Source organism: Rhinoraja longicauda, chromosome 12 (genome assembly GCF_053455715.1).
Source record: "Rhinoraja longicauda isolate Sanriku21f chromosome 12, sRhiLon1.1, whole genome shotgun sequence".
NCBI lineage: Eukaryota > Metazoa > Chordata > Chondrichthyes > Rajiformes > Arhynchobatidae > Rhinoraja > Rhinoraja longicauda.
The window spans coordinates 10,586,688-10,612,996 of NC_135964.1; the positions used below are offsets into that span (position 1 = coordinate 10,586,688).

A 26,309-nucleotide genomic window follows, 5' to 3' on the forward strand; every position below is an offset into this window, starting at 1 on the left:
TTGGTGTAGGAGAAGTTGGTGAGGATGAGAATAAAAGTTGAGGTCCAACTGTATGAGAGAAAGCACATTAAGTTTCAGATGATTTGTATGTTACAAAGAAACATAAAAAATAGGTGCAGGACCACCGGGTAGCGCCGTCTTGTCTCTTTCTAATTTTGTTTTTAGGGTGTTTCATTTGTATGTTTTAGTGTATCTTTAGTTTTTGTATTATGTGGGGGAAACCTTTTTTTATCTCTTCCCTCGACGGAGATGTGACTTTTTCCGTATCGTATCTCCGGCTGCACTGCGGCTTTAACATCGTGGAGCTGGCGGTCCCTTTGTTAGGGATCGACTGCAGGAGCTCCAACCGCAGGAGCTTCGACCGCCCCGATCGCGGGAGCCTCCATCGCCCCGATGTGGGGGCTTCGATCGCGGTCTGCGGGAGCTTCGATCGCCCCGACTGCGAATGTTTCCGCCCTGACCGCAGGAGAAAAGGAGGAAGAAGGTAAAAGTTATTTGCCTTCCCTCACAATGGGGAATGTGAGGTCGCCAAGAAACAAGATGGACGTGCTGTCTGTTTTGGTGGGGACTCGGAGGGAGTGCCGTGAGTGTGGTTGTCTCGGTGTTTGCGGGGACACGGCTCCATGAGGACATCCTGGAGTCTAGTGCGAGTGTGGACGGCTTTCTGACTGGGGATTCTCACATGCCGCTGTGGTGGCTGTTTATGTTTAATCTTTATGTAGTTTCGTAGCTTGTTGCTTTTTTGGTATAATTGTATGGTAAATCAAATTTCATTAAACCTCAGTACACGTGACAATAAAGGACCATTGAACCATTAAGTAAGCCATTCAGCCCTTCAAGCCCACACCGCCATTCAATATGCTCATGGCTGATCATCAAAAATCAGTACCCTGTTCCGACTTTTTACCCATATCCCTTGATTCCCTAAGAGCTAAATCTAACTCTCTCTTGTTGGAAGTTAGGTGATTTAAGTGAAGGTAAGAAATAGTAAGGATAAGAAGCCATGAATGGGATATCATATTGGCATCTGTAAATAGCTATACCGTGAGAGGGAGCTCAAACCAAAAAATAATGGAGCTTGAAAGACAGATATTGCATTAATAATGAGTGATTTTAATCATCGTACTAAGTGGACTAAAATCAAATTGACAAGGGTAATGTTGAGGAAGAGTTCGGAGAATGCATTCAGGATGGCTTCACAGAGCAATATGATAAGAAACCAATCAGGGAACTGGCTATTTAGTCTTGCACTTAACTAAAGCAAAATGGGAGTATGGGCTTCGAGGAAAGGAATGCTGGTGGCACAATTGGATCGTATTCAACAGGTTTGTGAGGCTCATTGTCCTCCTGCTCCTTATGCTTACCTGTGAAAGGGAGGGTTTGACAGGAATGGCCCACAGCACTTTGACTGCTGTACCATGTTGATTCATCCACTGTTTCCTTCAAACGCAACTCAATTATGACCTGATTGTTCAATTTGGGTAAAAAAGTGTGTATACAGCCTATTGTTGTCATGGGCAGATAGTATCGTTCCCTTTGAAATCCTTCTCCAGTCTTCCATTGAACATGTCCAACACAATTGGAGCTACCGACAAGTGGGTATAGATTCCAGTGTTGTGGACCGTTATCTATTTTGAGGTGCTGATTTTTATTTTGATTGTCCAGGAAAACATCTAAAATTGGTACTGTGTGTGGCATGTGCCGAATTTAATAGTTAAAAGAAGCTCAACTTTTGAATCACAAATTGAATGGTGACACCATCAATTAGATGACTATATAAACAATATAATCTTTAAACACCTGCCATTTACTTGGATGCTTTAATTCAATGGCTGAACTGTATTCACAAACATTCTCATTATTCATATTTCACTCCTTTATGAGTGTGACCTTCATTCAAGTAATAGGGAAGGTCAGTGTCATTGTACCAGCATTGCAGATCCCTCCAAACACTGTGTGTTGATATTTTGCCTCAGCAGTAAATCCTTTATTGTTGTCTCATTAGGACAACCATAGCACCTGGAATGTTTTTTTGCCTTTTAAGATCATCCTTCAATATTGTTCAAAACTGTATTTTACAGCGGGTTTGACCTCAAGTCTGGATATTGACATAGCATTCAGGATGTTGCTATAAATTCTGTGTTTTTGACTCGATTGAAATACATTCAGTCTTTTTGCAGACAAAATCAATTTCCATGCTGAAAACGTCCCCTTTTACTGCTTTCTTTCTATACCAAGTAATTGTAGAATGAGTAATTAATCTGAAAGTTCCTCAATATATAATCCTCAAATCTTGGGTCTTTTATTTGTTCTTTTTTATCTTTATAGATCGACCATCTGATCCTGAAATTATACAACTGCCCCCCTTCCTTGTGGCAGGGAAACTACAGAAGGTGAGTATGAGACAAATGTACATGACTTGGCAAGAAGGACAGGAGAGATCAGTGTTCAAAATTAATGACCAGAATTACTTGTAGATCTGGATGCTATTCACTAGTGTAGCATGTGATAAAAGGTACTGGTTTGTCATAGTCATACAGTGTGGAAACAGGCCCTTCAGCCTAACTTGCCCCACTGACCAACATGTCCATCTACACAAGACCCACCTGTCAGCGTTTAGCCCATTTCCCCTTAAACCTGTCCTATCCTTGTACCTGTCCAAATGATTTTTTTAACATTGTGATAGTACCTGCCTCGACTACCTCTGGCAGCTCATTCCATATACCTACCACGCTTTGTGTATAAAAAGTTGCTCCTCAGGTTCCTATTAAACCTTTCCCCTCTCACCTTAAACCTATGCCCTCTGGTTCTTGATTCCCCTCCTCTGGATAAAAGACAGTCCATTTACCCTATCCATTCCTCTCATGATCTTGTACACCTCTATAAGATCACCCCTCATCCTCCTGTGTTCCAAGGAATAGAGTTCTAGCCTGCACAACCTCTCCCTATAGCTCAGGCCTTCGACTCCTGAGGAAAGTGAAATACAAATTAAGAGATTGCAATGTACGAGATTGTCAAATGCAATGTAAACCATACGTAAACTCTCATCAACCAATGAGATGGAAATGATGGGCTGCAGGTACAGCAATAAAGATGAGCATTAAAATTATGAGAAAATAGTAAGGAAACAGCCTACCCATTGTGAAAGATGACATCAAGGCAAGTAACCTTTAAAATTAATCCAGACAAAATGGCCATGACAACAAAGTTGCTAAATACATAAATTAAAACTTCAATGATTTAAGAGAATGGGTTTTCAGCTTTTTTGACAAATGACAGAGAAATTGTGCAACAAGTTACCAAGTATAATCAGAAAAAGGATCCTGCATAAGTATTCTGTTACACAAAATTTACAGATTAATAAGCATTTACATTCATAAGTGCTTAATTTTTGCTGAGAATCTTAATTGAAATTTTTATAAATCATTTAGTTATAGTACGAGAATAGTTATAGACAATAGACAATAGGTGCAGGAGTAGGCTATTCGGCCCTTCGAGCCAACACCATCATTCAATGTGATCATGGCTGATCATTCACAATCAGTACCCCTTTCCTGCCTGCTCCCCATACCCCCTGACTCTGCTATCTTTAAGAGCTCTATCTAGCTCTCTCTTGAAAGCATCCAGAGAATTGGCCTCGACTGCCTTCCGAGGCAGAGAATTCCACAGATTTACAACTCTGACTGAAAAAGCTTTTCCTCGTCTCCGTTCTAAATGGCCTACCCCTTATTCTTAAACTGTGGCTCCTGGTTCTGGACTCCCCCAGCATTGGGAACATGTTTCCTGCCTCGAAAGTGTCCAATCCCTTAATAATCTTGTATATTTCATAGGATCCCCTCTCATCCTAAATTCCAGCGTTATAGCACAGAATCTGTTTTCAGCATCCAATTGAAAACATGTTGTGTTCTGAAGAGCATAGAATCCAGTAATCTTTTAATGCTTCCGTCATATTTTAGTTCATTTTTTTAAAATTGAAACTGATATATTTTTCCATTTGACGTGTTTCCTTCGAATGAGATTTTACTGACCCTGCTCACGTAACTGCTGGGATATTAAGTGGGGAATTATACATTCCCAGCCCATCCTTCCCTCAACATTAACTCCCTGTTTCCTCCATAACCTGGAATTATCATGCGGTACTGGCATATTCTCTGCTTCCAAAGAATTCCTCATAAATTTCGTTTCAGCTTGTATTTCAGGGAACTGGCTGATGTTTAACAATAACCTGAAATATAAAATGCTGTTGCTGAAGTTGGTTCAGGAATGTAAAACTGTGCTACTTCCCTGTCCCTATCATTCAGGTCGGTATGTGTGTTGTCAAAGATAGTTACCCGTCTGCCGAAATTTCCTGGCAATTCAATTTTCAGGATATGGACATCAACAAGCCAGGTATGAATAAAGAATACTAAATTAGTGATCATATTTTGAGTGGTTTGAACTTTTCTTGTTGATTCTGAATGTGCCTTGTCTCCCTGGGAAAGGTGTATCACTTTCAGCGTAGTCCTAACACTAGTGCATAGCGTATTTCAGTTTGATCTGATCCTCTCTGTAGCCATCAAACATCATTTACTGATCAACTTTAACACTGACCCTGGACTAGTTATAAATCGCGGTTACCCTCTCAAGATCAGGATCTTGCCTACTTTGAACAGCTTTCAGAATTTGGGGGCAATTTTTTCTTGTTATTCGCAAAGCATCTCTCAGACATTTTGTCAATGCACAAATAATGTTTTGTGGTGGATTCCCTGACCAGAATGATCCACCAAAGAAAGGTAAAAATAATTAAATGATTTAATAAAATGGCCTGAATGAAAACATTTACTGATCAACTTTAACAAATGTTTTCCAGATGTGGTGATTATTAATGATTCTACTAAAAACAATAAAGGCTTTTTCGATATAAAGTCTATCCTGGAGTACATGCCGAAGAGAGGTGAAGGAGAAATGCATTTTAGCTGCCAGGGGACTTATTTTGAAGGCCTGGACAGAAGTGTGACCAATGTTTCTTCACCTGCTGTTATGTTCGTACACTGTAAGTAGCAATCACAGTCATGTATACACTGAAACTTCAGTTAAACCCTTAACAAATTGAAAGGCCCGTTTACTCTAATATTAAATATAAACATATTTAACTTGTATAAATATAAAATATAATGCCTATGTAGCACTTCCCACAGGATAGCACTCTTGATTGATAATGTGATGCAGTCAGTTTGCACATGGGACATCCACACTTGTTTTGCCATTTTGGCTGAGGAATATTTATACAATGAGGTACTTCAAATTATACAATGAGGCCTTCAAATTATGCTACCAAATGTTTTCTTCCCGCTGAACAGGCAGATGAGACTTATTCGGAAGTTCATCATGTGGATGATATTTCTGAACCGGCATGTTTGAATTGTGTTTGGGATTCTGCTATGCCATGGTATTAAACTTACATTTGTAACAATTGTGCTCAGTTTTCCTCCCAACTCTTTCCTGTCAACACAATAATTATCTCAATCACTATTCACTTTTGTAATTGTTTTTAATTTTTTTTTAATGAAACATTACCCAATTGATAATTTATCCCTTTTGTTTAAACCAGTTAAATATTAATAAAATGGTTTTACAATCGTTGAGTAGCAGTGTTGAAGTTAATGTATATAGGTAGTTTAGAATCTCCAAGTTAGTTGTTTTACCTTGAAGGCACATTGAATAACGTGGCAGATAAAATACTTGTCGGTTACAAACTACTGAGAATATCTGTTTGACCAACAATGTTACCAGGTACTCTTATGATCAGCTGCATGGATGTGGGGGAGACTCTATCTGGCACAGTTGCATCTTGTACTTAAATACCAGCGTGAGAGTTGTAAAATATCCCATAGTGCAGAGACCTGGAGTAAGTCATCTTCAATCCCATGGAACTGCCTGAGGAGACAAAATAACTAAGGAACTTGACTGAAGCATTGAAAAAAAACTAGCAATGAGCCAGGTATTGGAACAAATGGTTATAGTGGCAGAGGCCAGCCCTACCGGCCTTCACTATTCATATTCACAGTTCAAAAGCCACAAGACATGCACAATGATTATCAATGTATTTCTATTATTAACACTCCATCTCATAAAACACTAAATGTTTAGCTTGTGTGTCTCCATCTCAGGGGTAAGTCCTTGAAAATTGAAATTTGCTGAAATTAGTCACTGAAATTCTGTGTTCTTTGAATCTAAAATTGCAACCACTTCGGTAATATTGTACAGATTTTCTATCAAAATATGGAGATAAGCAAGAGTAATATTCCATGAAATAACATTAGTTGTTCTGTCAACTTCCACCTGAATGCAGAAATATGTGTCTTTTGCTGGTAAGGCATTGTTTTGCATTTCTTATTTATCCTCAACCCTGGAGGATATCTGGATGAAAGGTTGCAACTAATTTTATTGTGACATATTAAATTACTCATTTGCAGTGTGAGAAAAGTTCTGCTTCTTTACAATTATGTTTTATACAGTTCAGTGTCTTTGTCATCCACACAGCTGAGGCTGGAGGTCAGTGCATATTAGATGTCAGAGCACCCAATTTCAATACACCTCTGTGAAGTTAGTGCCAATTATCCACGGGAACTATAAAACAGACATGTGGCTCACAAGCTGTCTTTCGCCATCCTTGTTATAAAAGAAGCTAGGAGGTATAAAAGTTCTAAGAGGTATACCGAAGATCAAGGCCTTGGCAGCTGAGGTTTCCACCAATGAATCGGTTATGGATATGCAAGAAACTAGGCTCGAGGACAGCCATGTTATTACATCTGTACTAATGGTGGAGTGTATTGATTCAGGAGGTTGAGAAAATGGAGACATTTAAAAACGAGGACTGAAGATGAAAAATTACTTTAGTTATCACTGCTTAATATGTGTGAGAACACTAGGGCACTGACTGAGCTTGCTTTGGCCTTATTGAAGTGAATGGAATGAAATGCATGGGGTGAGTGTTAATGGTGCCTGATAGCCTGATGTGCATGCAAGGAAGAATTTCTCACAGAATAAAATACCTGGCTTAAAATCCATGCCTGATGAAAGTGTCCATAATGTTTAGTTGAGTCTGTCCATCGGGTAAATCATTCTTCCTTCCAAGGTTTTATTTCAATCATGAGAGAAAGTGGCTGCTGAAACAGGACGTGCAGAAAGGGAGGCACGAATGACTCGTTCTAAAGTGGGGATTGGTCAAATAGGGCAAGATTTCTACTCCTGATTATTGTTTCTTTGCTTTAGGGATTCATTCAGCGTTGGGGATGACGTTTCATCTCTAGTGAAGTGAATATTGCAGTCAGAGTGGAAAGTGCAGACTTGCCTCCAGATGGGACTGATGTCCAGTTGGTGGGTGGTTTGTGAAATGGTGCTCTTCCTCTGCCATTCATGCCCCTACTGCAAGGCCACACAGCTCTCAATAACACCCTGTATGCCCCTTCTCCACTGTGAGCTGTCATGGATCAGCTATCCCACGTCAGGGTGTCAAGGTGGCGCAGCGGTACAGTTACTGCCTTACAACTCCAGGGACCCGGGTTTAATCTAGGCTACGGGTGCTGTCTGTATGGAGTTTGTACTTTTTTCCTGTGACCAAGTTGGTTTTCTCGAGGTGCTCCTGTTTGCTCCCACACTCCAAAGACTTATGAGTTTGTAGGTTCATTGGTCTCTGTAAATTGTTCCTCGTGTGTAGGATAGTGCTAGTGTATGTTTTGATCGCTGGTCGCGCAGACTCAGTGGGCCAAAGGGCCTGGGTTTCCATGCTATAGCTCTAAAGTAAACTAAACTAACAAGACTCTTGCATTTCCACATGAAGACTTTGGGCATCTCCTTACATTTTTTCCCTGTGTCTGCTCGGTGATCTCTTGCTGTGACAGATCTCACAGTAGAGTGATCATTTCCAGGGTGTGGGGTCAAGCGGCACAATGAAGCTGATATTGTAATTAGTGCCTCAGTGTGGTGGATGTTGGTTCACTCAGCCTTCTAGTAAACGTAGAGTTCTACACAGTGATAGACTGCTCTCTGGTCTTGTGCCCTAAATAATAAGAATCCTGATTGTTGAATAACGTAAAAGGATTCAATTCAGAAAGTTAAATGCAAAGCGAACTGTAGTGTGATATCAAGTATACACAGGGTTGTAAGATCTCACATCTGCTACTCTTTTTCACAATTTCTTTCATCAGACAACACTTCAAAAATTTCTTTACAAGTGACACCAGCACCAGACGTCCTGGAAGGATCGAACGTCACCCTTTCCTGCTCTGGGGATGGCTACCCATTGCCAGAAATATTCACCTTCACCAAGAATGTGAGTCAGCTTTTATTATGTGATGAGTCTTAAATTTATCTCCATTTATTTAACTTATTAAGCTCCCTTTATTCCTTTATAAATATATTTTTGTTTTCCCAACATTTGCCATGTAATCAATGGATTTCTCTAACTTCAAGTAACCCTTGCATTCCCTCTCTCCCCCGTCCCTCCCCCACTCTAGTCGCCCTATTCGTTTTACTGTTCATATCCCTTCCAAAGCCAACAATGGACCATTGTGGGCTCCATCTTTCCTGGGTCATCGGTGCCGGTTCTGATTTGTTCGGTACCTTTTCATACCTCTTGTTTCCCTTTCCCGTGACTCTCAGTCTAAAGAAGGGTCTCGACCTGAAACATCACCTGTTCCTTTTCTCCAGAGATGCTGCCAGACCAGTTGAGTTACTCCACCATTTTGTGTCTGTCTCCTAACTTCTATATTCATACTCTGACTGATAAAGGGCAATGCGCCAAAAGCCTTTTTGACCACCCTGTCTACCTGTGACGCCACTTTCAAGGAACTATGAATCTGCAATTAACTATATATCTGTCATTTAATTCTCTCTCCTATCTTTACTCCGACCGATCTTTGATTCACCATAGTGCTTAGCAGTGCTACAACAAGGCCCAATGTAAGCTTGACCAACACCATCTCATCAGGTAAGCTATAGCTTTCTCAATGCACACCTCAATAATTTCAGCTAACTCTTTGTACTAGAACTGGCTAGTTCTGGTCCCTCCTTGCCTCCTTGGCAGTTTAAAACTAACTTGCTTTCTGCCTTTCCACCGAATCTGCCTGTCTCGCTGAGTGTCATTATTTTCTGTTTTTCCATGCATTTTGAAGATTATGCCAAGTAAAATGTCCACTATTTCATTCCATAGGGAGAAGAGAAAGCTGTGGGTGTAGCCCACTATGAGCTGATAAATGTGACACAAGAGGACACGGGTGAATATGCCTGTTCACAACTAGATAATCCTGATTTAAAGGATCCTGTTAACATCACAGTGCACTGTGAGTATTCTTTAAAAATTGAAATATTTCACTTTTATTAAATTCAAGAATGTATATTGGTTTTTAAATTTGCATGATTGCCACGCCTAGCAAATCTGAAAGAATGTTATTTGTTATAAAAGGCAGCACAGTCATACAGCTTGTAGAGCCACTGCCTCAAAGCTTCACTGTCCAGGGCTTAATCCTAACCTCTGGTGCTGTAAATGTGGAGTTTGTATCTTTTCTCTGTGATCGCGTGTATTCCTCCTATACACCAAAGTCCTATGGGTCGGTCAGTTAATTGTCACTGTAAATTGCCAAGTAAAGTGTGATTACCTACCAGCGGGAAGCTGAAAGGAATGTAGAGAGAATAAAAAGGGTGTGAGGGCCAGCATCAATACAGTGGGCACAGGGCCTGTTCCCAGCTGGTAATGGCCATTAATGTCGTGTGCAGTGGGACATCTGGACCTGCACACGAGCTTCTGACGTTAAGAATCAAAAATAAATTTTACAAATATCAAATTAACAAATGTGATATTTGGAGTGATTACCTGGTATGGTACTTTATTTGCCACATATACCAAGGCACAGTGAAATTCATTTTTGTATACAGTTCAGTGCAAGTATCACTAGACATAAGCACTTAGATACAGTACAAGTGTATAGCAGTAGTGCACTGAGACAGTATATAGAGTCGCCAGTTTGGTGCTGTTTTCAAGTCCTATTTGTAAGTGTAAGATTCTTCAAGGTCAGTTTATTGTCACATGTACCAATTAAGGTGCAGTGAAATTCGAATTACCATACTGCCATACTAAAAAAAGCAATAAGACACACAACTACGTAAAAGTTAACATAAACATCCACCACAGCAGATTTCCCACATTCCTCACTGTGATGGAAGGCAATAAAGTCCAATCTTCTTTCTCTTTATCCTCCCGCAGTCGGGGCAGTCGAACCAACCGCAGTTGGGGCGATCGAAGCTCCCACGTTGGGGCGGTCGAAGCTCCTGCGGCTTGGAGCTCCCGAAGTCGGTCTCTAACCAGAGACCGCAAGCTCCACAATGTTAAAGTCCGCAGGCTCCCGCAGTTGAGCTCCCAAAGTCGGTCTCCAGCAAAGGTCGCCAACTCCTCGATGATAGGTCGCAGTGCGGACGGAGATACGATACGCAAAAAAATTGCATTTCCGTCGAAGAGATTTTAAAAAAGTTTCCCCCAACCCCCCCTCCCATAAAACAAGCTAAAGAACACTAAAACATACATTTAACACATACTATCAAACAAAGAAGGGACAGACACTCTTGGCGAGGCAGCCATTGCTGGCGCCACCCAGTGGATTCTTGGCCATGAAGGCCCATTGTTCTGATGACGTTGTAGAGTCGGCCTTGCCAAGAGTGGCCATAGTGTCCACTGTTGCAGGCTGCATCCGGTCCACGGATTTGGCTTCTGGAAGCGGCACCAACTGAGCCCCAGGCTGTTGCAGGGGCTCCAGCGGCCCACTCCACCATCAAGGCAGTGCACTGCCTCCTGCAGACAGGTCTGTTTAGCGGCCCTCCATCCGACGCCTTCCACTCTAGGCGGCCGAGCTGGGTCTTCTGGCGGGTTCCCAGTCGGCAGCTCGGGTCCTCTGTCCACAGCTGGTGAGCTGAACCTCAACTCAAAGCGAGGAGTTTCAATATAAATCCCAATGGATCAGTTGAAGATGTTGCAATAACAAAGAAAATGCAGGTAAAATACCTTCAGTGTGGAAAACGGACCCATAGTGCTTCACAGCAGTGGTAAACACATAACATGTGACCCAACCCACACAAAAGGAGGATAAGGCAGGTGTCTCAAAGTCTGCTCAGAGACCGGACTAAAGAAGCATCTTAATTGAGGATTGAAGTTAGAGACCCAAAGAAGGTTTGGGAGGAACTTCCATCCCTAAAGAATAAAACACAATGATTCTCATCTTTCCCACAATCAGCAGGTACAAATTAGTGACATTCTATCTGTTACTTTAATCTCTCTGATTAGAAAAACAACCACCGGGTTAAAGAAATTGGCAAAGTGAGAAAAGAAAGTGGAGAACAGTGGTTTCACACTTTCATCTCCATTAATGTTGATTGAAATGAATAACTGCAGAAATATAACATGTATTACCGATGTGCTATTCTACAAATCTTCTCTCCCCCTCAACTCTGGGATGTAAAGTATGGAATTCCCACTCCTGCTTGACTCATTGCTGTATTTGTATAAAACATTTGGCTTGATTGGATGGAAGTCAGTGGTTACAATTGGGGCATTGTATTGAAAAGGGCAACTAACATTCATGGTTCCTCAGTACAGACGGTCCCCTTGGTCAATACAGCAGACTGCCCTGGGCCTGCAGACTGAATTCTAGGGAGAAGGGGGAACTGAGGGGAGGAGATCCAGAAACAAACAGCAACAAAAAATGTTTCCGACACCTTGTACTCCTGTCTTTTAATCTAGGAAATGTAGAAGAATTTCTAGGACATGAAAAATTAATTTTAACATGTCTTATTATTTACAGATTTGGCTTTGACGATGATTCCCAGCGAAAATGTCTCCAAGATGGTTGGGGAGAATATAACCTTGGAATGTTTTGTTGAATCCTCTGGAACTACGGAGGTTACCCTGATGAAAGTAAGATGTTGATTGATACTTCCAACGTGTGCAAACTGCTAGTGTTCATGAACTAGGTCAGACTCTTGATGCAATGTGTCAAAATTCAGGATTCTGGTGATTAACCTCTAAACATTCTCAATGCCTTCCTCAGAGTAATGCCGCCTGACATTGACAGTTGATGGTCTAATACTGTGCCTCTGACAAATTGTGTTTCTCTCCTTTCCTTGCTCTAGCGTAGACTTTGACCAAAGGCAGAACTGGTGGCAGGGCAGCATGTCAATCCTCTTGTCCAACAAGTCCCTTGGACCATTTTGAGGACTTTTGGAAATTACATAAGAGCAGGGATCTGCACCTGGTAATGAGTGAGCTGGTGCAACTCCTGAGATGGCAGAGTGAGGAAGAAACCCGGTCTCATCATGCGCCAGCTGGTGGCAATGCCGGCCCAGGCAGGTGGAGAGTGGGAGGGGCAGGTGGGAGACTGGGGCAGATGGGGGGGGTCGGGTGCTTCCTTCAATGCATTCCTTTTATTTTATGCATTCTGGAAGAACATGTTTCCCATTTTGTACTAAAGATTGGGGTCATGGCAGTAAGTGGAGAGGAATGCAAAACAGTTTTTTGTTACTGTTGCAATATTTCCCCAGCCAGAGAATCCTCACGAAGGATGGGCACATTGCTCTCTCTTTTTTCACGGTGGCTGAAGTTCAGAACTGATGTCTAAGATATGTCTCATGGTTTAGAACTCCAGACACTATGGACGGGCTGCTTTCCAATTCTCATGCCTAAATCCTTCCATCTTGTCGGAAGCAACCCTCTTGTAATCCTAGTGAGACAGCTCTAAGATTTAAAACTCACCCTGCAGAACATCAGAAAATAGGATTGTGTGGAGAATGATCAGCTCTCTCTTGGTGCAAATAAGAGCACACGAGTCTAAAATGATAATGCTGTATGGGGTTTTACCCTTCCTTGATGTGACTAATCCTTGCAATTCTGGTGCACACATGCCTCAATAAATACAGACTGCTTCTGATGTGTTGTTTGTATTTCAGAATAAAGTTAACCGGAACCCTTTTGTGGTAAAGTCACTGCAGTACACACACTCTGGTAATTACACATGCCAGGCCAAATTAAAGGGAGTGAACGAAATCAAGAGGGAAAAATCAATAATCGTACGAGTGGAAGGTAAATAAGCAGCATTGACGCTGGCACCATTTGGGGCCAATTAACATTTTGGAACACAGGTTCTGAGAACTTTTTCTTGCGTTTTTCACCTAATTTTTCTGAAAGCAGAAATTTGTGGTTACTTTAAGTATTCTAAACATATAGAAATGGCATTTCTAACAAGGTGGCCTTCTAATTCAGTTATGTACCACAAGGTTTTTTGATCACAAAACAAAGTAATTTTATCAACATCTAATTTCTAACTACTATTGGAGATGTTAGGAACTGCACATGCTGGAACCTTGAGCAAAACTCAAAGTGCTGGAGGAACTCAACGGGGCAGACAGCATCTGTGGAGAGAATGGAGAAGAACTGTCTGAAGAAGGTCCTGACCCAAAAGGTCACCTGTCAATTCCTTTTCCAGATGCTGCCTGGTCCACTGAGTTCCTCCAGCACTTTGTTTTTTATTAAATACTATTGAAATATTTACAGATTCTGTTTGGCCCAGTTTCTCCCGAGCATGATACATTAAGCTGCTGTGCATTTAAATAGAACACAATGCATTTTAACATGACACAGAATTGGTCTGTGTCTGAGGCCCTCACACACAATGAGCACCAATGTGTCTATTTCCCACCAGGCAAGTTATCCCACCCACCCCCTCTCAGCATCTTCAGCCGCCCTGATCCTACATCCAAATCTCACCATCAGTCACTGTCACTCGTCTTCAATCTCAGTTCCAAAGCCACATCAATCCTCTCTGAACACCGCATCTCAATCACCAACACTGCTCCAATCCTAGAACTGTCTCACCATCACTCTGATCCATACACAACCCAGAGATCCTCAACAGATCAGGCATTTATTCAAGAGAAATGCTGCCTTAACACCGCAGACTGCTGGCCTGGCATCAAAATTGCCTGATTCCAACAAATAGGAAAAGTGGGATATCTTTTCCCGCTTAAATTTAAATCATTAAATTTAATATAGAGTCCAAGTCTGTAAACAGACTAGACAGGAGATGAGGTGCTGTTGCCAAACTTGCGTTGGGCTTCATTGAGACAGGGCAAGAGGCTAAAGACAGTCAGTGGGAGGATGGTTCGGATGACTAATTAAAGTGACAGGCACCTTGATACTCAGGGTCATCATCACAGGCTGAACGAATAACCACCCACACTCCATTTGGTTTCTCCACTGCAGAGAATGCAATGCAGAGACTCCAATGCAGTGCCCACATTGTGAGCACTGAATTCAGTTCACAGGATTACATTGTTTGGGTCTCTGTTTGGTGGGAAGGAAAGAGTCAAAAGGGCAAATGTTGCAGCTCTGCAGTTATAAGAATGCCAATGAGAAGGGGGAGCGTGGTGGTTGCTGACAAGATGTAAGGGAGAACCAGACGGATTTAAGATCAGGTTGGAATGTGGGGAGTGGAAAGTAGTGGAAAGATGTGTTTGGTAGTGGCATCTTGCCAGATGACAAAGGCTAGTAAAATGAGTGAACTTTTTTTCAGTTCTGAGTGAGAGCATTTGATTAAGTGAACAATCAAACTCAATTGTTGACTATTTGGCAAAGTTGTTAATTTCCTGTCACCGGGGCTGGGTGGAATCTTCCTGCATGAATCAATTTGCTAATGATCCCATCCAGTGCAGTGACACTGGGCTCATGAGGGGAGGTGTGCTAACCCAACAAATTCACCTGGAAACTGAAGACAAAAATCTATCCCAATGTTTCTTCAAGGTGTACTTGATCAGAAAGTCACTTCTCTTTCTTACAGGAAAACCAAGGATAACTAAACTGACAAAGAAAGTTGTGAACAATTCAAAAGTGATCAGTTGTATTGTGGAGGGCTTCCCCAAACCTGTGGTCAAATGGAGCGTCAATGGAACGTTTGTAAGTGAGGGAGTGGGTAAGATTCTGTGCGCCGTCTATCAGAATCAAAATGTTAAACGAACAATGTTTTTAGTGTCATTGTTTTTTGGTATTTGGGCATCAAAGGCAAGGCTACCGTTGATTGCCCATCCCTCATCCCTTGAGAAGGTGATGGTAACTCACCTCCAACTATTGCAAACCTTATGGTGAAGATGCTCCCACAGTGCTGTTAGATTGGGCTCCAGTCATAATGAAGGAAAGGAGATATGTCCAAGTCAGAATAATGTGTAGGTTTGAGGGGAACCCAGAGATGGGTTCTGTGCACCAGATGAGAGAGATTCTGGGCTGGGAGGTAGTGCCAGAGGAGCCCAGGTGAAAACTCGTGAATTTGGCAGATGATACACACTATAGGCTGGAGTACAAGGTGTCAAGCAAACTGGCTATTTCTGTATGGTGTTGAGCTTCAAGGGTTACTGGAGCTGTACTGATCTGGTTAAGTGGAGAACTCGCGCCATGCACCTTTGTTGATGGTGGAAAGGCTCAGCTATGTTAAGGGACAGAAGTCTCTACCTAAAATGTCACCCATTCCTTTTCTCCAGAGATGTTTGCTGACCCATTGAGATACTCCAGCTTTCTGTGCCTATCTGTCCAGAGGCAAGTCACTTGCCACAGCATACATAAACTCAGACTAGCACAAGTAACAATGGTATTTCAAGGGCTGGTCCAGGTGAGTTTCTGATCTGTAGTACCCATTACCCCAGTCACGGGTGTAAAGAGCAATGGGACATGCACCCAGCCCCGAGGAGCACTTGTTGCTGGTCAATGAGATGTTGTTACCGATCCACACTGAGGTCTGCCGATGAGGAAGTCAAGGATTCAGTTGCAAAGGGAGGTCAGAGATCCAGGTCTTGGAACTTGGTGAGTTTGGAGGGGATGATAGTGTTGAACACAGAGCTGTAGTCTAGCCCTGTCAGTGACCAGGGCAGAGTGAATTGTGGTATTCTGTCGTCACACAGGGCTCGGGTTCTCAAGGATCCTTCTCAGTCGTGTAATGGGAAAGATGACATCAGGAATGACCATTGAATACTGGTCTTCCAAATGTCACCAGGATCTCATCCAAATCTCCAATTCATTGTTTACTGCACCACAATCTTTCTACACTAACCCCATACTTAGCAATTTCCTGAAAACCTCAATTCCTGGAATTGCAGGGCAGTGAGTCTTGGCTAATAATCTGAATCTAATGCTGGGGTGATATTTGGCATCCCCAGCAGTAAAGCAGGCTGCATCCATACCAATGCACACTTGCCAAGCCTTACTGAACTCTGACTCAGTTCTCCAGGCAGAACCTGCCACCAATTAGCTATCAGGATTCTCCCCTTCTGGGAATTTCACATAAAAATCATTGACTAACGTAGATATTCTGGCTCTGCACTATAGGAGCAGTTCAGTGACTTAAAATGATGATAAATAATTTGAAACATGGGCGACTCACTGCCTCATCCGGAGCTGAATTCTAACTCTGGGGCAATAGATACATGCTTGTTGATCGTCAGGTGGGAATGCCCACAAAGCGATCCTGCAGATTTTCTCACCTTACTTAAATCTCAGGAACTGCAGTGTATTTATGTAAGAAAATGAAATGTTTTCATTGCAGCCAAAAGAAGAATCAATAAAAGGCAAAAAATCACAGTGGTGCCACAAGATAACAGTGCGACCTTCAGAAAACATCACCGTGACTTGCACAGCCATAAATAACCACGGGGTGGATCAATATTCAGTTAATCTAACTGCCAGTGAGTATTTTGAAATATTTTGCAAACAAAAATAAGTATCGATGGCAGCTCATTGTGACAGTTGAATAAAACATGTGCTTAACTTGTTTTGACAGTTTAGCATCAGCATTCCATTTACACCAAAAATGTTTCTGAAACTGTGGAGAATTAACTCCATTATTTGAAGGGCATTGCTTTCTTGTAGTCCATCATATATTTCAGTGTTCACAAATGCAGCTTTCAGACTGACCACAATGGTCTATCAATCTGAAGATGGTGCATCTCAGTGGAGGGTGTCTGAGGCATTTCAACAAAGGGTGAACTGTCAGCACAGCATCCTCTTTAATGCACTATTTCCACCAATAATGGTGAATTACCATTATCAGTAGAATTCAGTCAGCTGACTTTAGATTGGAAAGGAAATCAGGATGTAGGGCAACACTTAGTATCTGATTTACCGCCCACCCAACACAACTACTCTCTATTGCTAACTTTCTTATTTCTCTTTATACAAATACTTTGTAGCTCTTGCCCTTTCTGCACTCTCTACATTCTCCCAATAACCATTCTCCCAATGTACATTCTCTCTACATTAAAATTTATCTCTAGACTTGTAGCCTTTCTAGGACTTTGCAATGGTGGGGTCTCTCTCCTCATCCTCCTTTCACCGTCATCTTCAACCTGTGGGCCCCTAAACTCAAGCTTCATCTCATCTGACTGCTGCCTGATGTTCATTGATTGAAACAGCAAATTGCTGGGCACTGCCTTTGTGTAGTTTATTTATTAAATGCTTTAAAAGTTACAGGGTTGTAGGTACCTTGCGTTTCACTGGTAATACTTAACAGGCAACAATTGGCATTATATTTTTAAGCATCTTTATTTGGCAGCAGTGATGCACCAGCTTGTGCTGATGCCCTGGAATGTAATATTCAGACAGTGCCCTGCAGATGTCCTGTCATCTTCCTCATCCCTGCACACAAGTGAATGGTTGCTTTCTGCAAACATTTCTGGGGAAATATTTGGAAGTCTTGAGATTATATACACAAAGGTCAGGATCTCTTTAAGCGTTTAGAAATTGATTTCCTGAACTCAATTTAACTTGTTTTCTCCTGTGTATTTTTCAGTGCGATTCAAGGAGCCTATGGATGAAACTCTTGAGCAAGACCCTTTAGGTAGTTGCCTCAATTTACCTCAGAACAAACCAAATGATACGTCAAGGTGGTGAAAGGGGGGGAGGAGGAAATTATCTTCCTTTTCATTCCCGAGGAGACAATGGCACTGTTCACCTCTGGCATGGTGTAGCCATGATTAAGGTGTAGGCAAACCCTTCCTCCTTCAGATAATTTAAGTCATTATTCAGGGAAGGAGGAGAAAGTAGGGACATATGTGGATGATTCAGATTGACATGCTGAAAACTATGATTAGAAATGGGGGCAAAAATTAGTTTGGCAAGTAGTCATACAGCAGGAAACAGGCCCTACGGCCCAACTCGTCAATGCTGATCAAGATGTCCCATCTACACTAGTCCCATCTGCCAGTGTTTGGCCCATATCTCTCTAACCCTTTCCTAGCCATGTACCTGGCCAAATGTCTTTTAAATGCTGTTTTACTATAGACATCGTGGCTTTCAAAATAAGTGACATTTGACAAATCTAATGGAACTTGGAATGTAACCATTAAGGTGATAAAGGCACATAAACTGATTTAGCATTTCCAAAAATGCTACTCTGGTTACACAAAATGAGGCCCCTCAGGTGGGTGGGGTGTGGGGGGTGATGTGTGTGTGTGTGTGTGTGTGTGTAACATTAGCATGAATGTATTATAACTCAGATGAAAAGTCATAACATAATGTTACAAATGTGTTAAAAGGACAAAGCAAAGTGGAGAATTGAGAGAAATCTGGGGTTACATCATGGTGTCAAGAAAGAAAAGATAATTGTTCAATTGGTGCAAAGGAAGAAGATGACATATGGAGGGGTTTGAGGTGTTGGTTTGTGAAAGGCAGGAAGTAAACAGTCAAACTGCTGGGATGTTCAGGGTGCTGTACTAACAGGCTTCCTGATTTGTTTTTAGACATTACACAGAATAATTCATTTTCTAGCAATGCATGCAAGTTTAAAGATAGTGGGAGAACCAGGGTTAATGTGTGTTTGAAGAAACTGTTGGAACTGGGACCCTTGTGTGTTAAAGGGGGCATGTGAATCAAAACCTGGGGAACCAGATACCGATCATCAAGTTTCCAGACAGGTATATGGTAGATTGTTCACTGGATACAGATCTGGCAAACAGGTACATTGACCTTCATTGTAAGGGAGTTTGGAATACAAGAGAAATAAGTCCTAATGTGACTAAACAGTTCAAACTAGAGATACAGTGCAGAAACAGCCCCTTCAGCCAAGAGTTTCCACCGACCAGCGATCCCCACATTAACACTATCCTACATGCACTAGGCACAATTTACAATTATACCAAGTCAATTAACCTACAAACCTGTGTGTTGTTGGAGTGTGGGAAGAAACCGGAGATCCCACAGAAGGCTGTGGAGGCAAGTCAATGGATATTTTTAAGAGTTAGATGTCAGCGATAGATTCTTGATTAGTACGGGTGTCAGAGGTTATTGGGAGAAGGCAGGAGAATGGGGTTAAGAGGGAGAGATAGCTCAGCCATGATTGAATGGCGGAGTAGACTTGATGGGCCGAATGACCTAATTCTACTCCTATCACTTATGATCCCGGAGAAAACCCATGCAGGTCATTTGGAAGAATGTACAAACTCCATACAGACAGCAACTGTAGTCTGGATTGAACCCAGGTCTCTGCCATTGTAAGGCAGTAACTCTACCGCTGTGCCGCCCTGGGCTTTGGTGAAACTAGAGTTTTAGCCTTTGTTGTACAGCATGGAAGGAGGCCTTTTGGTCCAACTTTTTATGCTGACCAAAGACCCACTCTGCATCAATGCTTGTGAGATTAAACAACCCTCAATCACCATTCTCTGTCTCCTATCACCAAGCTAGTTTGCCAAAACACCTTGGATCCCAAATGCCCTTACTTTCTGGGCCGGCCTACCATGTAGGACCTTGTCAAAAGCGTTGCCCAAGTCCAAAATGCCACATCTATGCCTTGCTTTCATCAATTTTCTTGGGAACCTCTTAAAAAGATTTGTGAGGCAGTATTTCCAATGCACAACACCATGCTGACTTGCCCTAATCAGTCCCAGCCTTTCCAAGTGATCATAAATCCATCCTCAGGATTAGTTTCCGGCCTGCAGTTTCCTGGCCTTGCCCTCCTACTGCTCTTCTTGAATGTGGGACTAAGGGTATTGAGGTTATGTTTCCCCTCGTGTCAGTGCAGCATGGATTGATCAGATTGATCCTTGGGAAGCAAGGATTGAATAAAATTAACATCTCCTTACTGGAGTTTAGATGAACAAGAAGTGATTAACATGTGACCTCCCTCAGAATCATGACAGAGCAGATGAAGAAAGTCATTGGGATGCAGCTTTTCAGGCAGATGTTACAGAAATCAGACAAAGCACAAAATTATTAACTGCAAGTCCCCAAACTTCACATCTCTTCAATAACTGAAGCTGAACAACAACCCAGCTGAACCGATGGAAGTGGTGAGGTGCAAGGATTTAAGTGCATCCCAATGAAACTCACTGGCTTTCTTGATTTGTAGACTTGGGTATCTCATTGGTTCATTCATTTAGCCACAGTCATCCACTTCTAACAACTGAGAATATCATTGAGATTGTTACCACACTCGGACATGTTATATTCAAATTGAGTGCGAACTTAAGTTCATTGTTGTGACTTAATAAATGTAACTGATATGCTTCAACTCCCTTAGATCCAAAAGATAACAACAGCAAAAGCAGCAACAGTAATCAGGCCAAGGTGATTGTGGGAGTCATCACTGGCCTGTTAATAGCAGCAGTCATCGCTGGTTTGATCTACTGGTTGTACAAGAAGAAAAGGTATGTAGCATGCACTCACAAATAGCAACAGCTTGTATTTGGTTGATATCTCTGACACTACAAAACTTCTTCGTGGTGTCTCCACAACATGGTGATCGCCTCACTTCACTTTAGAACAGAAATAACTTCACTTTAGAACAGGAATAATGATAACATATTCACTTGTCCTGTATTCAGGCCCCCAATTGTTTTCCAGAAACGTAAAGGGGCAATGTCAGGCATCTGTAAAAAAAGTTTTTATTTTATGCTATTTCAATGTTTCTGCTTCTAATTCCAAAGTAAGTTTTCAAAGATTTGAGCAGTGAATGGATTGGAGAATAAATCTTTGAAAATTAATCATAGGAGCTATGGAACCAGAAGTGAACATTTTACCTTCAAATACTGGGGTTTAAAGTTGCAGCTTCCCATGCAGAGTTGCAGCCGCATTATTGGAACAACTGACCAGAGAGCATCAGTTGCCAGGCCTGCAGGAAGTGAGCACAGATCGAGAGATCTCACACCTTGGTTTTTTGAACATCAAACATGCTTTTAGAACGATAAAATAATCTATCGCTGCACAACTCCAGATCAAAGATGGACACAAAAAGCTGGATAATAATAATAATAATAATAATATTCATTTATTGTCATTGCAACGAGTACAACGAAATTAAAAAACAGCCAATCCTGACGGTGCGTACAAACATATATGCAATAAATGCAAAAACAAATAAATACATAAATACAATGAGTAACTCAGCAGGACAGGCAGCATCTCTGGAGAGAAGGAATGGGTGACGTTTCAGGTCGAGACCCTGCGTCAGACTGGAGATCAATCTTAGTTTCAGGTGAAGCTGTGATTAGAGGTCTAGCAAGTAGGTGGCCAGCATGGCAGGCATAATTCAGCCTTTAGTTTAAAAGATTGATTTCTTTTATTTTTATACAATATTTTGTCTTCATATGAACTGTATAACTAATAGAATTTGCAGTAATTGAGGATGCAGAATTAGAACAACAGGCATTTATCATGGAGACTAGAATTTACCATCATTACAGCTGAGGGGTTGAAAATTGCAAGATCTAGAAATGTCTACAGCACTGGTCTACGACAGTTACTCGAAAGATAACAGGCATTTATTACAATTGCATTTCTGATGCAAGTTCAGTTTTAATGATGAATACTTGGTCTTTAATTATCTCTTCACTTTGCTTTTCTCTAAACTGCATTCGTCAACACTCCTACATCAAAAAGCAAAACCAGTGAAAGCGGCACACCTGATGAAATCAAGAAGATAAACAAGGGAGAGAACAACCACACGTCAGGCTCCTCAGCTGTGTAACTACGTTGTGTCAAAAAGACAGGTACAGCTCCTCTAAACAAAAGTACAGAGTCACCATCACTCCACTGAGCGCATGATTGTTTGCCAGAATTAATAGTGTGGTGAAGGGAAGAGTATTGTGGGTTTACTTCATTGGCTGCCAGAGGAGTGTTCAGCAGGTTTAGGACACTGCAGAAACATTTCTTGTATGACCACCTAATCCCAAAACTCGGTTGACTGAAGCAACCCAATGCTGATGACCTGATTTGGTTAGTCATATAATAAAGCAAAGTAGATCCCAGGGCACTTACAAAGCAAAGTAGTGAGTAATAAAAGCGGAAAATTAATTTTCAGAACGATTGAGAATCTATATACTAAAACTCTCGTTTGTTTGTTCCTGAACGACAGCCAAAACGGTACACGATAGTGCAACAATTTTAGGCCCACCTTACTCACCGTCATCCCTTTGGTGCTAATGGAAAAAGATTCATTGAAATTGGTGTTATATTTTTTAAGTTATTCACATTTTAAAGTTTAAATCTATCTCCTAGGGAAGGAGGGAGGGGGGAAAAGGAGGGAGGGAGGAGGGGAAGGAGGAGGATGGGGGGAAGGAGGAGGGAGTGGGGAAGGGGGAAGGAGGAGGGAGGGGGTGGAGGGAGGGAGGGAGGAGGGGTTGAGGGGGAGGGGGGTTTGAGGGGGATGGGGAGAGGAAGAGAGTGCTGCACCAATGCAGGAGAGGTTTGGGCCCAATGGGTCCATTTGGTCTAGTATTTACTTGAAATTGTAAATGTTGATGTGATCCCCATACATATAAATTGTATGTGATTTAGCTTTAATTTGACACTTGACTTCACTGATCTACTTTTCATTTCACGAGTCAAGGGCACTTAACTGCCATATTATACCAACAATGGAACAATGAAATTCTTACTTGCTACAGCTTAACAGGTCCGTAAATTCAACAACACACAAACAATCTCATTGTTGGGACAGTCATGATAAAATATTATTTTCAATAGCAATACAGGCAACTAAAAGATCTGGTTTCATGACAATACAAAACATGATTTTGGCAAAGATCAACAGAACAGTCTCTTCATAAGACTGCCCATTCTGTGGTAGACATGACAGGTTGTATTTTTTGTTTTAAATTCCTTTGATTTTTATGTCCAATTACATCACAGACCAGAGATTTTTTACTTTCCAGAATCTAGAAACCACAGACAGCATATCCTAATGTTTGGTTTACAGCAATCTGGCCAACAGACCTTGGTATCTACTTAACTCTGAGGCGCAGAACAAGTCTGGGTTCTACACCATGTTGTAGAGATAGTTTTGCATCTTCACTAGCGAGTTTTAAATGTGACTAGCATTCAGAGAGAATGCATTGCAGAGTCCACATCACTCCTTATTGTGAAGGCGCTGCCTGGGCAATTGAGCCTTGCCAAATGTACTTTTTCATACCTCAGCTAATAATCCCCATACTTACCTAAACCATTGATGATTAAATTTGTGGACTTTGAGAAAGTAATCTTTCAGCTGTTGTCATAGGAATAGGGAAGCTGAGGGACTCAGCTGCGAGTGTGATGGTCTTGATCATTGCTTTACTCAAACAAATCCTGGAACCACTTAGTGGTTTTAAGTACAAAACAATTAATTGCAATGGATTAAAAAATAATTCAAAATTTTAAATAATTCGTATTTCTGTTAAGTACATAGAAATTCTCAAAGTTCCTATAATTGCCCCACATATGTTTAATTCTAATTCTGATGAACCTTAAACTGACATTTTGTAATCTGACTCATGCACACGTATGTTGCCTTGAATTATGAAAACAGTGATCCAGATACCACATTGACCTTGCTGTTATCAGGTTGCACATAGCATAAATCTGGCAGTTGTATTCAAGCATTAGGCTACAATGAAAGTTAACAATGTGGTAGGATTTGGACTCATGAATTTTAAACAAGCGACTCCAGTTTGATGACAATAGCGTGTTTTGTCACCTTTCCAGGGAAAGAAAAGCATCGATCGGTGAAGGATGCGAATGCCACTGACACAAGCACATTATAAAACACGCTGACATTGGCAGGAGTTGAAATTGCCATGCGCCACCACTGGCAATGCCTTATCTCTCAAGACACAGATGTACAGAAAACTGCAGCTGAATATCCAAATATTTTTAATGAAACACCATTGAACTGTTTGTTGCTCTGAGGGCTGAAGTAGCATTTTACCTAACCAACTGTAAAGGAGAAATTCTCCCCTCCCACACACGTCTAGGTAATATGCCACAACCTTTATTATGGATTCAATCTATGACTAAGTTTTCACTTACATCAAGGTACTCAGTCCTCCAAAGAAATAAGAAAGTAGGCTTTTTAAGTGTTTCATTGTTTTGAATTTCTGCACTGATGTGTTTGCTTTACATGTTAACAATATTACTGGGGGTGGTGAATGCTTTTACGTGTCATTTCCTTATGGCACTGGTTTATGGGTTAATGTGGATCATGCTTAATTGTTTATGAAATATTAGCTTCAGGTTAATTTCTTTGGCAATTTCAGCCAGTAAGATCTGTTACAATGCAAAGATTTCCAGAAGCCCACTATCTGAGTTTATCTTAAACCATTTTAGGATTTCAACAGGACTTACATTAACTCATATAACCCTAGGCTCTGAATTTTCTGTTTGGAAACATGGTTGAGGAATCTCCTAGAAAGAGGAAGGAGGACCAATTAAAAATAATTGAGTTTAGTCTTTGTGTTCATTCAAAAGGATGATTCAAAACAGATGGAAATTGGGGTTAATGGGTTGTTGAATAGAAACCAGCACCTGCAGTTCCTGTGTACACAGCAGCAGCTTTATAGTGGAGGGTCACAGTCCCTCTCTCATTACTGGCTTGCATTTGGAATTTCCTTATCATATTTTACCTGCTGCTAATTGAACCAGTTATCAAGCTTAAAACAGTGTATGGGGCAGTTTCACTGCATCTCCACCTTTCTCCCCTCACACTTGCATCACATTGGAGAAATTTGCATGTGAATATTTTCAGTTGAAGTATCTCTTGGCAGAATGGAACAGAATTGGAAAGGTGTAAATATATAATTAATGCAACATTTTAACCTAAACTGAGGCTCTTTCATACAAGTGTGAGGGGGCAGAAAGCATTCAAAATAATGAAAAATATTTGAAGAAGTCAAATAGAAACAGTAATAGCAATTCAGATTACTTTTGTTTACAAGAATTATTTTCCACTCGGTAGGTGGTTTTATGTAATTAGTCTATTATTAGACATCACGAGGAAAATCATGGATGGAAAAAGACGTGTAGTGTAACGTGGCAATGCACTCAGGCCTGTTTATCATATCACTGCGCACAGAATGGAACCCTATGTTTTTATCTGCTTTTGAAGAAAAAGATAGCAATTGATCAGGCATTTAATTTGCAATAAAAATATTAATTACTGGTTTTTTTGATAAATCCATTACAACCTTGCAGGTTTCTTGAAATGTATTCAAATTGTTTCTGAGCAACCTAATAAGGGACACTACTTATTTTTTTAGAAAATTATAGTTTCTATTCATTATCCTTTGTTTTATTAATTATAATGGTTTAAACTTAAGAATTACATTTGCCAAATGTCTGTTGCAGCATTTTCAGAATTTGCACTCTTGAAACATCAGCTAACTGTTCAAGCCCAACTCCCAAAAATTGGTGAGGTTAGCTGCATAGATAATTGGTTGCACAAAATGACAGCTGTATTTTTATTCATTAATCAGAGATATAGTATTTTGTTTTGTATATAGCTCCACAAAAAACTGCAATTTCTTAATGATTAATTGAATAATTCTCAATGAAAGCAGGGAAAATCACTGTTGGTCTCTGACTTTGCAACATGGACCCACACACAGACTCACCTGCATAAATAAGTGGCTGCATTATGTAAGCGGCAGAAACATGTTGCAGACTCACCTGTAATGAGAGTGGAATATAATGTATCTGGTCATCATGTGGCAAAAGCCCTCATTAGTCTGATTCTTGTACAAAAACAATTCTTGACCTTAATCTTTCCAGTTTGCTAAAAATAAATGTTTTGAAGCTTTAGATGGTCTAATGTGTATGTATTATTCATGTAAAGGTTTAAGAACAAGGGTTGTCAATTTCAATTAGCAGAAACAATGAATATTAAATATGTGTAATGATGGAAAAAGTTGACCCAGAAGTATAAAGGGTTAAGTTGCTGGACACACCAGCCTATATTACACATCACAGGTTGACCAAGGACAATGTTGAAGGTGGGGGTGGG

At 41.0% G+C, this 26,309-nt stretch overlaps 1 protein-coding gene across 1 annotated transcript in view; it reads left to right on the top strand.

Annotated features, from left to right (window-relative positions):
* alcama (activated leukocyte cell adhesion molecule a) overlaps positions 1 to 26,107 on the top strand; it is a 216,312-nt gene extending 190,205 nt beyond the window's left edge. Inside the window, exons 4-16 of the mRNA XM_078408999.1 lie at positions 2,329 to 2,393; positions 4,302 to 4,389; positions 4,850 to 5,032; positions 8,190 to 8,314; positions 9,194 to 9,323; positions 11,832 to 11,944; positions 12,973 to 13,105; positions 14,859 to 14,974; positions 16,611 to 16,749; positions 17,853 to 17,900; positions 20,577 to 20,703; positions 21,935 to 22,044; positions 24,017 to 26,107. Coding sequence (XP_078265125.1) covers positions 2,329 to 2,393; positions 4,302 to 4,389; positions 4,850 to 5,032; positions 8,190 to 8,314; positions 9,194 to 9,323; positions 11,832 to 11,944; positions 12,973 to 13,105; positions 14,859 to 14,974; positions 16,611 to 16,749; positions 17,853 to 17,900; positions 20,577 to 20,703; positions 21,935 to 22,022 — 1,355 coding nt within the window. The 3' untranslated portion in view covers positions 22,023 to 22,044; positions 24,017 to 26,107. The remainder of the gene's footprint in view (positions 1 to 2,328; positions 2,394 to 4,301; positions 4,390 to 4,849; positions 5,033 to 8,189; positions 8,315 to 9,193; positions 9,324 to 11,831; positions 11,945 to 12,972; positions 13,106 to 14,858; positions 14,975 to 16,610; positions 16,750 to 17,852; positions 17,901 to 20,576; positions 20,704 to 21,934; positions 22,045 to 24,016) is intronic.
* The last annotated feature ends 202 nt before the right edge of the window (positions 26,108 to 26,309 follow it).